This window comes from Mytilus galloprovincialis, chromosome 9 (genome assembly GCF_965363235.1).
Source record: "Mytilus galloprovincialis chromosome 9, xbMytGall1.hap1.1, whole genome shotgun sequence".
In the NCBI taxonomy this organism is placed as follows: domain Eukaryota; kingdom Metazoa; phylum Mollusca; class Bivalvia; order Mytilida; family Mytilidae; genus Mytilus; species Mytilus galloprovincialis.
In genome coordinates this window covers 75,264,419-75,281,206 of record NC_134846.1, presented here as the reverse complement: position 1 = coordinate 75,281,206, position 16,788 = coordinate 75,264,419, and the positions used below count along the sequence as shown (strand labels likewise).

Sequence of the window (16,788 nt, the reverse complement as noted above, 5' to 3'; positions counted from 1 at the left end):
TGAAGGGCATATAGGACACAAATTAGAAAGGTTTTGCAAAATATTGCTTTTAAGTTATCTTGTGCTCCTTGGTAGAGAATCCTTTATACTTTGAACTATAATTCAACATTTTGCAAAACAGCTGTTAATCTATAATTTTACCATATCAATAACAATGCGTGTAAAAATAAAATTGCTGACTTCTGGGCTGGTGATATCTTTTTAATTTAAAGGGGAATTTGAATGATTTATAGAACTTTGAATGTGTTCAATATAGGGTTTTAACAGCTTTTTTACAAAATTTCAAATCATCTTTCATCATTAAATAAATTTCATTGTTCTTTTCAGAACAGAGGATAAAAGTTAAATAATCACAGAAATAATGTTATAAACAAATTGAATGGGGAAATTTAATATTTGTCAGACAGAACAAAATTTTACTGATTATCAGTAATGTAAATTATTTCCCTTTAATGCTAGCAGATCAGTTATTTGTATAGAAAATATTATTTGAATCACAATTGCACAATAACTTCATCTTAGAAGACAAAGCTATAAAATATACACCTACAAAACAATGTTTTGAACTATTCATTTATAATATTTATTTATGATAGAAGTTTCCATGTAAAAATTATACCTTTTTATTCAGTGACTCATACTATAGTAAGTTATTATTTTTGTTAGAAAAGATTGACAAAGGTATCAACTAACTGGTTCTGGATGGTAAGTATTACTCTTTATTTTACAGCACTCACTTCATACTAACAACATTTCACTTGAGCAATCTGCTAAAATATTTTACCAGTTGATCAGTTAGTTGGAGTTGAAATCTAACTGCAATTTGGCAAACTGTTTTGGTCATTGCTATTGTGATACCACAAAGGTCACTGGATAAGCACTGTAAGAATATTTACTTTTCACGAATTGCATGTTGCTTAATTGAAAGTATGATACAAGATTGTCATATACATTTACCTCAAAGACACATGCCAATATAGTTCACACTTTTCATTAATACGTCTTTATCTCAAAAACATATCAATAGAGTCCACAATTGGCTTTACCTTTTAATAAAAGCAAAATAAAAGTAATATTTTAAATTGTTGGGCATCTTTCTGCTTTTCATTGCATCATATAAAATTGGATTTAGAATCTGTAATTTAATTTCATGCATAAAGTGATCACCAATCAATCAATTTATTTCATGCAAAAATCTGACTTTTTTAAAGCCTCTTTACAAAAATGTTTTAAATTTCTATTCCAGATAAAATTATCAGGGATAGAATAAGGAAAAAGAATTGTACTTTAATAACCCATTTTTTAAGTGTTTTAAAAATGTGTTAATGGTTGTGATCCAGACAAGTTTTAAACAAGATTAGGAACATGTAGTAGACCCTCATTAACTGTATCCCATGCCTTCCGGTATCCGCTACAACATTCAAGTACACTTATAGAACAAAAGGAAGCATTATTAAACCATTCTCAGTCAGAATCACACTACTCACCAATCAAATTATACCAAACCAATAAAACAATATTAAAACAACACATAAAATACAATTACTTCATGCTAATCTAAGATAAATAATGGAAACTCTCAGTCTGAATGAGAATCGGTAATATAAATTCTAAAGCAATTCTGGACTTAAGTTTGTTTATATTTAAGCTGGTTTCATTCATCTTCACGTCTTTTTATTGACATTTATGAAGCCCTTTATTACATTATATCTTTTGTTTCTATAACAAAGAGAGAAATAATCAAATATATTTTATTAACTTGCAGGACACTTGTGGCTTTGTAGAATAACAAAATTACAATATTGTTTCAGTAATTCATTTACTAGATACAATTTTCCCATATATATCAGTGACAATTAATTAGTAAAAAAAAAAGATGACCACAGATTTATCAAAGGCATAAGGGGCTCATCCATGTTGCTTTTAAGCTGGTTTTCATCTTTTTTTATATTCAAAGGAAAAAAAACATTACTCATAGTTAGATTTATCATATTAAGAAAATTCCAATAGTAAGAATTAAGGTAGAAGATTTCTTGTGCTGATTCTGAAATTATTTTATTGAAATAAGAAAAACTAACCCATGGTCAGTTCCCCTCTGTTACGCTATTGTCTAATGATAGACATCAACCATTTTTGTAATTACATAGAAAGACCGATGACTGTGTTACATTCACTACTCTATACTTATATTCAATCTAGAACACTTTACTGTGACAACATGATCAATAGATTTGCACAGCAATTTCCTTATACCATCTAAAATAGCAATCTTATCTAATTTTCCCATTCTGTAGTGATGTATCCATTTTTTCATGACAATTCCAGACTGTATTAATTGTTATTTTGTTTGTCAATTATGGTATTAGGATAGACTCTAGTGTTGTAAATACCATAAAGTACTTGATTCTAAGCACTGTATTGTTGACATAATATTCTGAAATATGGTCTGGACGTGACAAGAATGGTAACAGCCTTGTAGATTTATTCTACAATCTGAAGCAACTACAAATGTAAATGAGTGTATTTTGTTGAATGCACAAATTAATAACTGAAACTTTTTGTAACAATGTCTTTTTAAATGTCAAGCAGTGTAGCAGTGTTTTAGTTAATTTAATTTTTCTTCTTCTTCATATTTCCTTCCAATTAGGAACACAAAGTAGAAACAGAGTTGTTTTCACTTGTATTATTTAAGATTATTTTTAAAGTACTATATACATCAGATAGTTTTAAAATGAAAAAAAATTGTTGAAAATTTAATAAAATTTGATAATTTTTTTTTTTTTTTCATTAATATTGATTTCAGTTATAAATGAATCAGAAGATATTTACATAAAGCTTTTCTTACATTACTGTTGTAGAATGTTTCAGAGTTTTTCTTCTTAACATTTAAAAAAAAAAGGCAAGTTAGTCTGGAATGAGATAATGTATGTGTCAATAATTTAAATTATGGTCTCTCCAAATCTTTGAAAAAGTTACAATCTAAATCATGACAATGACCTACTTACAGATTTTGTTCGTTTTCTATAATGTATTGGCTTTGTCCATTGTCAAAGCTTATACCATAACCTGTGGTTGTTTAGATCCTTATATGTCTATTAGACTTCAAAAGACTTAATGAGTTTTTGACTCTTTAGCAATCATACCACATTACCTCATTTTCAAATTGGAAAAACAGCACTTTTCTAAACAAACCTTTGAGTTTAGATCAAATGCCATTTTCTTTTGTTAAACAATAAATTGTGATCATTTAACAAATATGTATTGACTTATAAAAAAGTCTTAATGCAGAAATCTTTAAAGTGGGAGTAATGTATAAGATTAGTAAAGTTATAAAAAATCATTGATAATAACACATTAAAAATCATGCTCAGTGTGTCATTCTGGATCAAAGCAGAGATCATTTTCATATCATGTTAACATCTTCTTGTTCTAAATAAACATGTAATAATTGCTGCTAGACATAAAATAAGCAACCATTTATCCCTTCAATTGTCAAAAAATGGTAAAAATCAATTTCCAAATCATGATATAATTGCACTTTGGTTAAGCTTGCCACTTTTGGAAATAATTACCTGTCATAAAAAAAAACAGGTCAAGGTTAACCTTCACTGCTTCTGGAATTACTGTTCCACAATTATACATTTGAATTGGCTAAAAACGATAAAAACAGATTCTGGATGAAAACTTCAAGTCTGCTTTGAAAGAAGATCATTTTACAGTTGTCACATCTAGCATTACAGACAGCTGGGGAAAACTAGTAATCATTACATTATAACATCCATTGTTTAGAGTTTTGGTCTAATGAATTTTGCATTAAAAATATAAACCATAAAATGTATGTACATTCATCACATTTAAGACATTGTGCTGTTAGGAGATTGTCTTATGGTCGGGTTGTTGTCTCTTTGTCACATTCCCCATTTCCATTCTCAATTTTATTAAAAATGTTTTGATTTCAAATACTTCATGTTCAATCTATAAATAGTGTTTTCAATTTTCTTACAGCACCCTGATCACTATTCTAGAACAAAAAGTATAGCAGAGAAGAAAGTACTAGCTGCTAATGGTACTGATGGTTTATGTACATGTGCCCTGAGATTAGCAGGAGTATATGGACCTGGAGAAAAAAGACATATACCTAGAACTTTGGTAAGACATGGTTTAATACATATTTGCAGTATAGATGCAGAAACATAGCCATCTTTTATCCAAAAATGGTACCGTAAGCCAACAAATTGTTTTGCTCATTGTTAAATAAAATGTGGTTTGGGTCAATGGATATTTGACTGTTAATAGGATTTTGAAAGTCTGCAAGTATTGAATGTGAATAAAAGGAGACAAGGGGCATATGTCAATAAGACAGCAACCAAACGACAGAAATAAGCTAAAGTCGTTTACTGAGTAAAATTGAGTTAACAGTCCAGTTCCACAGTGCTAAAAAAATTGTGAATAAATTAAACAGCATGATCTGCCACAAACACCAAATTACCCAAATAACAAAAAACCAATTAGGATGATGAGGTTACTGACATGGGACAGACACCTTATTATGCTGAAACTAGGACTAATAATTCAATTGTCAAGTTTTGTATGCCCAGAAACATGATTTTGTCACTGCATAGTATAACACTGGGTATTCACAAATAAGATTAACTGATCACTTTAGATGTTGGTCAATCTAATCGTTCATGTTGGCTAGCTTTAGCCAGATCTATCAAATCGTACCTGGGGGGTTATATAATCCTTCAATTGTCTTACTGTAAATTATTCTGTCCAGAATGACCAGTCTAGCCAGGAAAAGGTTAGTGATTTATCGCACTTTTAAAAAGAATAAAAGTGCATGAAGTTAACCAAATCTGATTGTGATTAATTCTTAAATATTTGGATCTTTTATCATTGAAGTACAAATATTAACGAGAAAAAAGTGTAAAAAAGTAACTTTTTATAGTTTAAACCAGACTTATTATATCTCTGAGGTTTAAATTATTTAAAAGGAAAAACTTTTTGCAGTAATCAGTGTCTACAATGATCATACTTAAGAATTTATTAGAACAGAAAAAAATAAATTGGAATGCAGTAAATGTGGTTTTTTTTGCAGGAATTGTCTGAAATATTTAAAGAAAAAGTAATGAATCAATTCTCATGTTTATTGAAGAAGCGTAATTTCCCTGTAAATACTCATAGATTTGAGTCTAGACATGAAATGTCAATGTATATTTGGCCACAAACAAAAAAATCTTTACACCAACTGTAAGAAATTTTATACAAAATAAGCTATGTGACTAGACTGATATTGAAAAGGTTGAAATAAACTAAGGGACTATCTTTTTTAATCAGAGCATGATGTAAGTTCATGTAACAGTCATCATATTGATGAGATTTATTAAAAAAGACATATATTGAAAACTTGGAAGAAAAAATATCTATATATACGTCAGTTTTGACTTTCCTGCTGAAGGGAGTCGGACTAGATATAATTTAATCAAAACATATGCCAATTAAGTCTTCCTATTTCCTGGGAGTAATTTTAAACCTCTAGAGACTATCAGACATTTACTCAATGTATACTTGATCATAACTACATTAATCACTGATATGATGGATGTGTTTTTCACCAACTTCTAGAAGTTAAGGTCACAATTTGACGTACGAGAACCAATATTCTTCGATCTATCACTTGATGATGTCACATCCTGTCTTCGGTGATTACCGATTTTGTGATTAACACAATCCAAACAATATTGTCTCAGAGTATTAGATATTTAATCAACAAGTTAGTGATAGTTTTAACTTTATGAAACCACTTTATTATGGAGTACGGGACATACGATCCAATTCCCGATTCTTCGTGGAATGTTTCCTGTTAAAAAAAAATCTGTTACATAATATATGACTTTACAAAAATAACCTGGGTGACATGACTGTCAATTAAACACAGAGATAATTGATGCTAGATGGACAGTAGTGATACAATGATGAAATTCACATCGATTCTTAGATTAGTGGTCAAGTTACATTTCAAGGACTAGACATTTATTTAATTAGATTTTATGTAATTTGATCACTTACAGGGTGCAGTGCATTGATACATTTAGTCAATATCATCACAGAATCTTATTAGGAGTGTGGTGGGACTAGTTCAAATTAAAATAAATGTAGTAATAGATTCATAAATAGACAACAATTTCAATTAAAATTATGATTAATATATTTGTTGGGCAGTTTGCAGTTTTTATGTAACGAATCTCACACTGGCAAACTAATTGATAAATTGAATAACAATTTAACATATTTAAAATAAAGGCCATTACTTAATAGATACAACTTTGCTCAAATATTTTGTTAAATGAATGAGGTACGTTTCCAGTATTGTTCATAATGTTGCTTCATAAAATATACTCAGAAGTTCAATTTCAAGTATTAAAGGGTAGGACAGCAACATTATTTTATCAGCATGTTGAGTTCTGTGAGCTGGCTTTCTGTAAGGCCAATTAAAATTAATTGGTAGATTTTCATCCCCGCCTGCCCCTCTGAAATCGTCCCGCCCCGATTTTTGTTATTTTGAAAAATTTTCGATTTCCGGATTTGTTCATCTCCGTTTCCGGTAACCGTCAAAAATTGTGTTTCCTTCCAAACTTCCTGTTTCAAATTTTGAAATAAAAATTAAAAAATAAAATCCTCCCACCCGCCCCATTTTTTTCAAAAATTTGGATGAAAATCTACTAATTAATTTTAGTTGGCCTAACTGCAAACATTTTATTTTTGATCGCTGTATTAGAATCACTATGATAGAATTGTTTGATATAGAAAATGATTTTATATCTGAACACTATAAATCAGTTATTAAATATTTGATAAAATTGACCAAAAACTTACAAAACTCATCAATGTTATACTCACGAGTTGACTGGTGTTAGTAATTTAGCTGTTTCTTAACATGCAATGCTTTCTGAGACAATAGAATAAAGTAATAAACAATAGTTTTTATATCAGGTACTCAATTTTTCTGTCAACCAAAATAATCTCCAATTTCCCCTTTATAATGAAGCTGTCATATTGATGTCATTAAATAATGAATGAAGTGTTATAATTACAAATAAGATTTTTAGAAATAAAGTTAGAGATCTTAGCATATCAGATTTCTTGTCTGGCATTTATGCATCATTTTAGACCACCTTTTGTCTATACTCAGGTCAGCTTTTACAATTATTTAACATCCATTTTTCTGCATGTCATGAACTTTTTCAAAGATCTTATTCTTTAAAACTACTGAAACAGTTTCTACCAAAGTAAGTGTGAATGATCTAAAGGGCTACCAAATTCAATTTTAATAGCATTCTACTGACCAACTAACATGACATGGCGGGTGTGCCTAAGAATAAAACCAAGAGGTCAACACATTTGGATATGAGATATCAGTCATTTTTGTTTCATTAACTCAAAAATTTATATTGGATTGCAACTTTACTGATATTTATACAGGTAAAATAGCTATGGACGTTAAACGTTCATATTAAAAGGATGTCTTACAGACATTTTAACTACCACCGTTGTTTCCGTCCGTATTCACCCGTAACACTTCCATCATACAGATTGTTAAACGTAAAAAGTCTAGCTATTTTACCTGTGTATATATAGTCACATATAATGAGAAAAAATTCCTGTTGATTTATAGGTCACCAGGTCAAAGGTCATACTTACTATAGATAAACTGAAATTTGTGTAGTAAAGTTGTTTCTGAATGCTTTATTTAATACAACTTATGAGATTACAACCCCATTTGGATATATGGTTACAAATAGTGAGAGGAACATCTCTTTTGATTTTCAGGTCAATACCTCAAAGGTCATAGTCAAAGGAACCAGAGAGCCTTAGTGGCTTAGTGGTCTAAGTAGTTCTACTACTGTAATCACTAGCCAGTCAACACTGAGGTTGTGAGTTTGAACAACGGTCGTGTAGGTGCACTAAATTCCAATCTTAATTGACTAGGATTTTCAGTTTTCCTACTGAAGGATAGGTTTTCTCTGGCTTCTTCCACCAATAAAAACTGACTGCCATGAAATAACACAATAGTGTTGAAAGTGGCATTTAACAGAAATCAATCTAGCAATCAAAGTTACTAAAAATAGACCAAAATTTGTGCAGAAAAGTCATTTTTGTAACTCACAAGTACACCTACTATGTAAACTTCATGATACGTAGTCTCTAACAATGATATTTTGTAAGAATATATAGCATACAAATTCTATCTTTCCAAATATTATTTTATGTATGATTGACAGACTGATTTGCAGAATTGCATTTTTTACAGAATTTTGATATATTAAGTAAAACTTGTTATTGATTTGGAAAATTAAATGGAAACCAAAACCTGGAGGCTTTGTTTACTTGATAGGAATCTTCCAACATCACTCCTTAGTATAATATAATAATCTTTTCGTGACTTTTTGTTAAAAAAAACTAGGGATGATCAAGAAGACTTGTTTCATTTTAAAACTATTGTATAGGAGATAGATCAAATGTGTAATGAAAACTGACATCTACAAAGTTTAATCATAAATTTTCATCCCAAAAGATTTTTTTAATCTCCAAATTATGTTTTAAATTTGCTGACAGCAAAATGTTAGATAGTCTGAGCTTATACTAATCAAATATAGTTTGTTGGTTTATATACTGGTGGAATTTCAATAAAAACAATTAAAGTTTACAATTGATAATTTTTTTATTCCTACTGATAGAAAGATGATAAAAATGTTGAAATTAATAAAAAATTAGGTTATCAGGCAAAGCTATTTTCTTACTAATTAAGCTAAGTGATGAGTAATTTACCCTTTAAGGTTTAATTTGGCCCATCACTGATAAAGTCTTTTTGATAATTAGGCCATTTATGTTTTTATCTATATGGACTTTTTTTCTGAAACAATGCTGGTAATAAGAGGCAATGAAAAAAAACATGCACAAATCTTGCAAAACAATAAAGATATTTAGAGTTGTAAGGTGCAATGTTTAGACATAGCAGTATTATGGCATTGTTCCTGTTCCTGTTCTATAGTACTGGTTTATTATTTCATAAAGATACAGAAAGATTTCAAAATACTTTAATATCCTAACATTATTATAAAGAAGCTAACACATTGTTTTCTTTTTATACGACCGCAAAAATTTTAAAAAATTTGGTCGTATATTGGTATCATATTGTCGTCATCAGCTTCGTCCGAAGACAGATTGTTTCCGGATAATAACTTTTGAATAAGTAAAAAGAAATCAATAAAATTTTAACACAATGTTTATGACCACAAAAGGAAGCTTGGGATTGATTTTGGGGGGTTATGGTCCCAAAGGTTTAGGAATTAGGGGTCCAAAGGGGCAAAAAACAGCATTTATCTAGTTTCAGGACAAAAAGTTGTGTATTAGTATTTCAATTGTTCTGAAATTGTACCACAATGTTTAATACCATTAGTAATGGTTGGGATTTATTTTAAGGGGTTATTGGGCAAACAGTCTGGGAATTAAGGGCCAAAAAGGGTCCAAAAACAAGCATTTTTCTAGTTTCAAGACAATAACTTGTGTGTAACTGTATGAATCTCTCTGACATTGTACCACAAGTTTCCATATAACACAGGGAAGGCTGGTATTCAGTTTGGGGTTAATTTTCCTGAATATATAGGAATAAGAGGCCCAAAAAGGGCCAAAAAGAAGCATTTTTCTAGTTTACAGACAATAACTTGTGTTTAAGTGTATGGATCTCTATTAATTTTTACAATAAGGTTCAATACCACTAAAGGAAGGTTGGAATTGATTTTGGGGGTTATGACCCCAATAGTTTAGGAAGTAGGGGCCAAAAAGGGAGCCCAAAATAATCATTTTTGTAGTTTTCAAACAATAACTTATGTTTAAGTGTATGAATCTCTCTGAAATTAAACGTCAAGTTTCCATACCATGAAGGGATGGTTAGTATTGACTTTGGGGGGTTATGGCTCAAAATGTTTCGGAATTAGGGGCAAAAAAGGGGGAAAACTCGGTATTTCTGGTCAATGGACAATTAAGACAATTTAAAAGCAGTGTAATGGAGGTAATTATAAAACATTCAACATACAATGTTTGGTATGTTTGGATTTACCTCCCTTACACTACTTGTATTTTATGTAAAAAGAAATGTCAGGTTTTGGACTAATTGCAAAAAAAAGAGGGGTGGTAGTTGTTTTCAATTTATTTTTTTTCAAATTTCTCAAATTCCGAATTTTTGAAAAATTAAAAGAAGAAATCTTTCATTGCACAATATTGCACAATAGATTTGTAAGATCTTGACATTTTTTTTGTGTCAGAAACTCATATTATGTCAAAAATTTGATCACAATCCAAATTCAGAGCTGTATCAAGTTTGAATGTTGTGTCCATACTTGTCCCAACTGTTCAGGGTTTCGACTTCTGCAGTCGTATAAAGCTGCACCCTGCAGAGCACCTGGTTTCATTAATTTGAGAGAGGATGAAAAAAGATGATTTTTTTCTCTCTAGATATGCTTTAAATGAATGTATGAGTTAAAGTTAAACATAAGTATGATTGATATGTGGCTGTTTAAGGATGCAATGTGGCTATTTTTGTCGAGCCTGCAACTTTTGTTGCAAAAAGCTTGACATAGGGATAGTGATCTGGCTACAACGGCATTGTTAGCTAGCTTCTTTTAAAGCTTAATATTTTAGAAGGTGGAAGACCTGGATGCTTCATTCTTTGTATATAGATGCCTCATGTTACGAAGTTTCTGTCTGTCACATGTCCAATGTCCTTGACCTCATTTTGGTATGTGCGTACCTTGCAAGGTCCTCATGCCTGTAAGACAGTTTTCAATTGACCTCTACCTCATTTCATGGATCAGTGAACAAGGTTAAGTTTTGGTGGTCAAGTCCATATCTCAGATACTATAAGCAATAGGTCTAGTATATTTGGTGTATGGAAGGACTGTAAGGTGTACATATCCAACTGGCAGGTGTCATCTGACCTTTACCTCATTTTCATGGTTCAGTGGTTATAGTTAAGTTGTTATACGACCCCAAAAAAATTTTGGGATCGTATAATGGTATGAGTTGTCGTCGTCTGCTTCGTCATCTGTGTCGTCCGAAGACATATTGTTTTCCGGATAATTACTTTAGTTATAGTTAATAGATCTTTATGAAATTTTTGCAGAAGGTTCAATACCACAAAAGGAAGATTGGGATCGATTTTGGGGATGTTGGTCCCAACCGTTTAGGAATTAGGGGCCTAAAAGGGGCCCAAAACAAGAATTTTTCATGTTTCAGGATATTAACTTGTGTACAAGTATTTCAATTGCTGTGAAATAATTCCGCAATGTTTAAAACCACAAGTAGAAGGTTTGGATTCATTTTAGGGGTTATGGGGCCAAAGTTTAGGAATTAAGGCAAAAAAGGGGCCAAAATAAGAATTTTTCTTGTTTCCAGACAATAACTTGTGTGTAATTTTATGGATCTCTCTGAAATTGTACCACAATGTACCATATAGCAAAGTGGAGGCTGGATTTAAGTTTTGGGTTATTTGCCCAAAACATGTAGGAATTAGGGGCCAAAAAGGGCCAAAAAGAAGCATGTTTTTAGTTTCCAAACAATCATGACAATAACTTGTGTTTAAGTGTATGGATCTCTCTGAAATTGTACTACAAGGTTCAATACTACAAAGGAAAGCATGGGATTGAGTTTAAGGGTTATTACTCCAAGGGGGTTTCAAAAAGTTGGGGGTGGGGGATTATTGTTTACCATTTTTTTAAGGGATTCCTTTTTTTTTCAAAATTTTTCAAATTTCGATTTTGAAAAGTTTCAAGAAGAAATCTTCAATTGCACAGTATTGTGCAATAGATTTGTTAGATCTTTGACCACATTAATTTTGTGACAAAAACCTATATTTTGTCAAAAATTTGATCACAATCCAAATTCAGACAGTATCAAGCTTGAATATTATGACCAAATTTGCCCCAACTGTTCAGAGGTCTACCACTGGGGTCGTATAAAGCTGCGCCCTGCGGAGCACCTGGTTGTGTTTTGGTCCGTTTTTCTTATACTATATGCAATAGGTGAACTATATTTGGTGTATGGGATGATTGTAAGGTGTACATGTCTAGCTGACAGGTGTCATCTGACCTTGACCTCATTTTCATGGTTCAGTGGTCAAAGTTAAGTTTTTGAGTTTTGGTCTAATTTTCTTATACTATATGCAATAGGTCAACTTTATTTGGTGTATGGAAATATTTTATGATCTATATGTCAGTCGCGCATGTTTTATTTGACCTTGACCTCATTTTCACAGTTCATTGCTAAGTATTTGTGTATTTGGTCTGTTTTTCTTAATTTATAAGCAATAGGTCATTTATATTTGATGTATGGAAGAATTGTTAGCTGTACATGTCTGCCTGGCATGGTTCATCTGACCTTGACCTCATTTTCATGGTTCATTGATAAATGTTTAGTTTTCTTTGGTAATGTTGAGTTGATGTGACAGTTGTAATAAAGCTTTATATTTAGGACGGTCAACATAATATCAATGTTTAGTAAAGAAGGCAAGACATTTCAGCGTGTGCGCTCTTTAAAATAAGATGTGGTATCATATCGTCTTCGTCGGGACACCTGTAGTTTAAAGACAATTGGTCTTAGGACAATAATTTTAGCATAAGCTAATAGAAATCTATGAAATTTAAACACCAGGTTTATAACCACAAAAGGAATGTTGGTATTGATTTTGGGGGTTATGGTCCTAACAGTTTAGGAATATGGGTTCAAAAAAGGACCCAAATAAGCATTTTTCTAGTTTTATAACCTTGTATGATATTTTGTTTCCGTTCTCTAACTTAAGTTTGTCTTAACTAAATTAAATGAAATGTATATATATATAATGCTTATTACCTCTTATCTCAGTTTAAATTCAAGCTTTGAAAGCGTCACTTTTATAGTTCTTGAGGTATGTCCCTTTATTATGTTATATGCTAGGAGGGGCTTCATCTGTGTCCCTATGGACACATTCCACATTTATTTGTTATCTACTTTTATTTTTATTTGCAAACCACACATTTCTATACCCAAGTGAATTCTGTTGATGCAGCATAAAATGGACTGATTTACTGGCTATCATTGTTTTATGATTGAGATTTGTCTCTTAGTTTTGCACATTTTCACCCATTCCAAAGAAATACAACAATATGAACATCCTGCATTGTTTAAATACATACATTGTAAAGGTGCCATTTTAGTCTGACTAATATCTAAAACACTAATATTTTCTCCTCTTTTTTTCAGGGTTATGTGGAACAAGGTCTAATGATAATGACCTATGGAGGTGGGACCTTGCAGGACTTTCTACATGTAGATAATTTGGTTCAGGGACATATACTGGCTGGTCAAGCACTGTCTGCAGAGAGAGAATGCATAGCTGTGAGTACTTTGTATTTATTTGTGATTAGTCATTGTGTCAAGAATGTAAGTATTTTGCACACGTACATAGCTGTGTATACTTTATAATATTACACATTATTGTCACATGTTAGCCAAGCATTGTCTACAAATATGGTATTTATAGCTGTGAGTACTGTTTTATTTTATTCATAGGGATCAAACATTGTCTACAGACAAGATATGCATATTTGTGAGTACTTTGTAATCATTCACATGGTGGTCAGGCATTATGTTTACAGATAAGTCTGTTTAGCTGTGAGTACTAGGTAATTGTACACATGGTGGTCAGGCATTATGTTTACAGATAAGTCTGTTTAGCTGTGAGTACTAGGTAATTGTACACATGGTGGTCAGGCATTATGTTTACAGATAAGTCTGTTTAGCTGTGAGTACTAAGTAATTGTACACATGGTGGTCAGGCATTATGTTTACAGATAAGTCTGTTTAGCTGTGAGTACAAGGTAATTGTACACATGGTGGTCAGGCATTATGTTTACAGATAAGTCTGTTTAGCTGTGAGTACTAGGTAATTGTACACATGGTGGTCAGGCATTTTGTTTACAGATAAGTCTGTTTAGCTGTGAGGACTAGGTAATTTATGTTTACAGATAAGTCTGTTTAGCTGTGAGTACTAGGTAATTGTACACATGGTGGTCAGGCATTATGTTTACAGATAAGTCTGTTTAGCTGTGAGTACATTGTAATAATTCACATGGTAGTCAGGCATTTTGTCAACTGACAAGTTGTTTATAGCTCTGAGTACTAGGTAATTGTACACATGGTGGTCAGGCATTTTGTTTACAGATAAGTCTGTTTAGCTGTGAGGACTAGGTAATTGTACACATGGTGGTCGGGCATTGTGTTTACAGATAAGTCTGTTTAGCTGTGAGTACTAGGTAATTGTACACATGGTGGTCAGGCATTATGTTTACAGATAAGTCTGTTTAGCTGTGAGTACTAGGTAATTGTACACATGGTGGTCAGGCATTATGTTTACATATAAGTCTGTTTAGCTGTGAGTACATTGTAATAATTCACATGGTAGTCAGGCATTTTGTCAACTGACAAGTTGTTTATAGCTGTGAGTACTAGGCAATTGTACACATGGTGGTCAGGCATTATGTTTACAGATAAGTCTGTTTAGCTGTGAGTACTAGGTAATTGTACACATGGTGGTCAGGCATTATGTTTACAGATAAGTCTGTTTAGCTGTGAGTACTAGGAAATCTTACACATTGGTGGTCAGGCATTATGTTTACAGATAAGTCTGTTTAGCTGTGAGTACATTGTAATAATTCACATGGTAGTCAGGCATTTTGTCAAATGACAAGTTGTTTATAGCTGTGAGTACTAGGTAATTATACACATTGTGGTCAAACATTGTCTACAGACAGAATATGTATAGCTGTGTCTACTTTGCAATCATACACATGGTGTTCACACAATGCCTATAGAATTATGAAACAATTTTTCAACATTTCAGTTTAGCTTTTAGGTTATGGTATATGAAAACCATCTGCAGATGTTGAATTTATATTCTGATTAGATTAGTGGTTATATAAATAATTTTGATTAGATTATTGGTTATATATACATAAATTTGATGAGATTAAAAGTTACTTAACTTTTAAAAATTTATGTGTATTAAGAAATTATTGCAGATGAACTTTAAATCTTAGATTGTACTGATGTGCCATTATCCCAACAAGTCAAATAAATATAGATTCTACCACTGCATAATGTGTGATTCAATATTTATGAAATATCATACTTTACAACTTTATTTCATCTATTGCATTTAGTTGATTTATTTCTAAATTTAAATATTTGTTAGGGTTACTTGTATCTCTACAAAGTATATCTTTTTTAATGTCCAAAAGAAGCTTCCCAATGCCTTAGTTACAACTGAAATTTTATAAAAATCCATAAGATCACTATATATATGCCTTGCCTTAATTATTATCCATTATTTTCAGAGAGGTCAAGCATATTTTCTGTCTGATGGTGCTCCAGTTAATACTTTTGAATTCTTCAGACCATTGGTAAGTCAAAATTCATCCAAAATAACACCTTGCTAAAACAAAGGATGATGTATGATAGAACTTGCACCACCATTATTTGGTCATAAGGATAGCAAAAATTGTAAAATTCTAATGCTGAAGCTCTCAAAATAATGTTAGGCTTATTATGAATAGTTATTGTTAGGTATAAGAAGATGTGATATGAGTGTCAATCAGACAACTCTCCATCCAAGTCACAATTTGTAAAAGTAAACCATATATATAGGTCAAAGTACAGTCTTCAACACAGAGTCTTGGCTTACACCGAACAGCAAGCTATAAAGGACCCAAAAAATAACTACCGTAGTGTAAACCATTCAAACAGGAAAACCAACTGTCTATATAAAAAAAAAATACTTATGAACCACATCAAAAAATGACAACCACAACCACCGACCATCAGGTTGTCTATAACATTTATTCAGGGACATTATAGGCATGTCAGAATGTGTGATAAATTATCTAAAATTATCATTATATATATTAATCGGTTCTTTTCTTAATTTTATTAAATTCAAATTAGTATAATCATTATCTATGGGAAATATTGCAGAGCTTAATTTACAACCTTGTAAAATATTTATATTATGCGTTAAATACATAACCGCTAATTTTATAAATATTTGTTTTGTTTTTGTAATTCATTACTTTACTAAATTCATTAAACTATTTAAACTCTGTGTGTTTAGTATATACATTGGTATTGCTGTATTTTGAATACTTTATACTTTGTAATTTTAGATTTAATGATCAAAATATCCGAAATATGACACAAACTTGATGTCTATTTTTTTTATTTTTTTTTTAGTTTGAAGGATTAGGATATAAAATGCCAAAAATGACATTGCCTGTATCAGTAGTATACTTCATAGGTATGTACTCCTATACATCAGTTAATAATGGGTTCTAAGAAAGATAACTCAGAAGTGATTTAACCTCACACTCTGGTTCAGTTTGAGTTACTTTTCTTTTCCTATTAAGTTTATCACATTGCACAATTATATATCATTATTTTTAATCAAACAACTATTTCCATGGTCTTCTTTTTTTAATATTATGAAACCTAATTATTCTACTTAAAAACATTAAAAAAATACTTCTAACGTGTACTCTACATGTCCTTTTTTGCTGTAGAAATGCTTGACCTGTGTTTACATTTTTTTTTCTTCAAGTATTGAGGATTTTTTTTTAATTGTGTATTTTCCAGTGCAATCAGGTTAGCTTGGTTGTTATGCTTTCTCAATTTTTTCTATCTTTGGTTGACATCTGATGTCAA

The 16,788-nt window shown here is 31.2% G+C and overlaps 1 protein-coding gene across 3 annotated transcripts in view; it reads left to right on the top strand.

Moving 5' to 3' along the window:
* LOC143045948 (short-chain dehydrogenase/reductase family 42E member 1-like) overlaps positions 1-16,788 on the top strand; it is a 55,683-nt gene that overhangs the window by 32,979 nt on the left and 5,916 nt on the right. For all 3 annotated transcript variants that reach the window (XM_076218805.1, XM_076218804.1, XM_076218803.1), the window contains exons 6-9: positions 4,006-4,149; positions 13,297-13,431; positions 15,429-15,494; positions 16,321-16,384. In XM_076218805.1, coding sequence (XP_076074920.1) covers positions 4,006-4,149; positions 13,297-13,431; positions 15,429-15,494; positions 16,321-16,384 — 409 coding nt within the window. The remainder of the gene's footprint in view (positions 1-4,005; positions 4,150-13,296; positions 13,432-15,428; positions 15,495-16,320; positions 16,385-16,788) is intronic.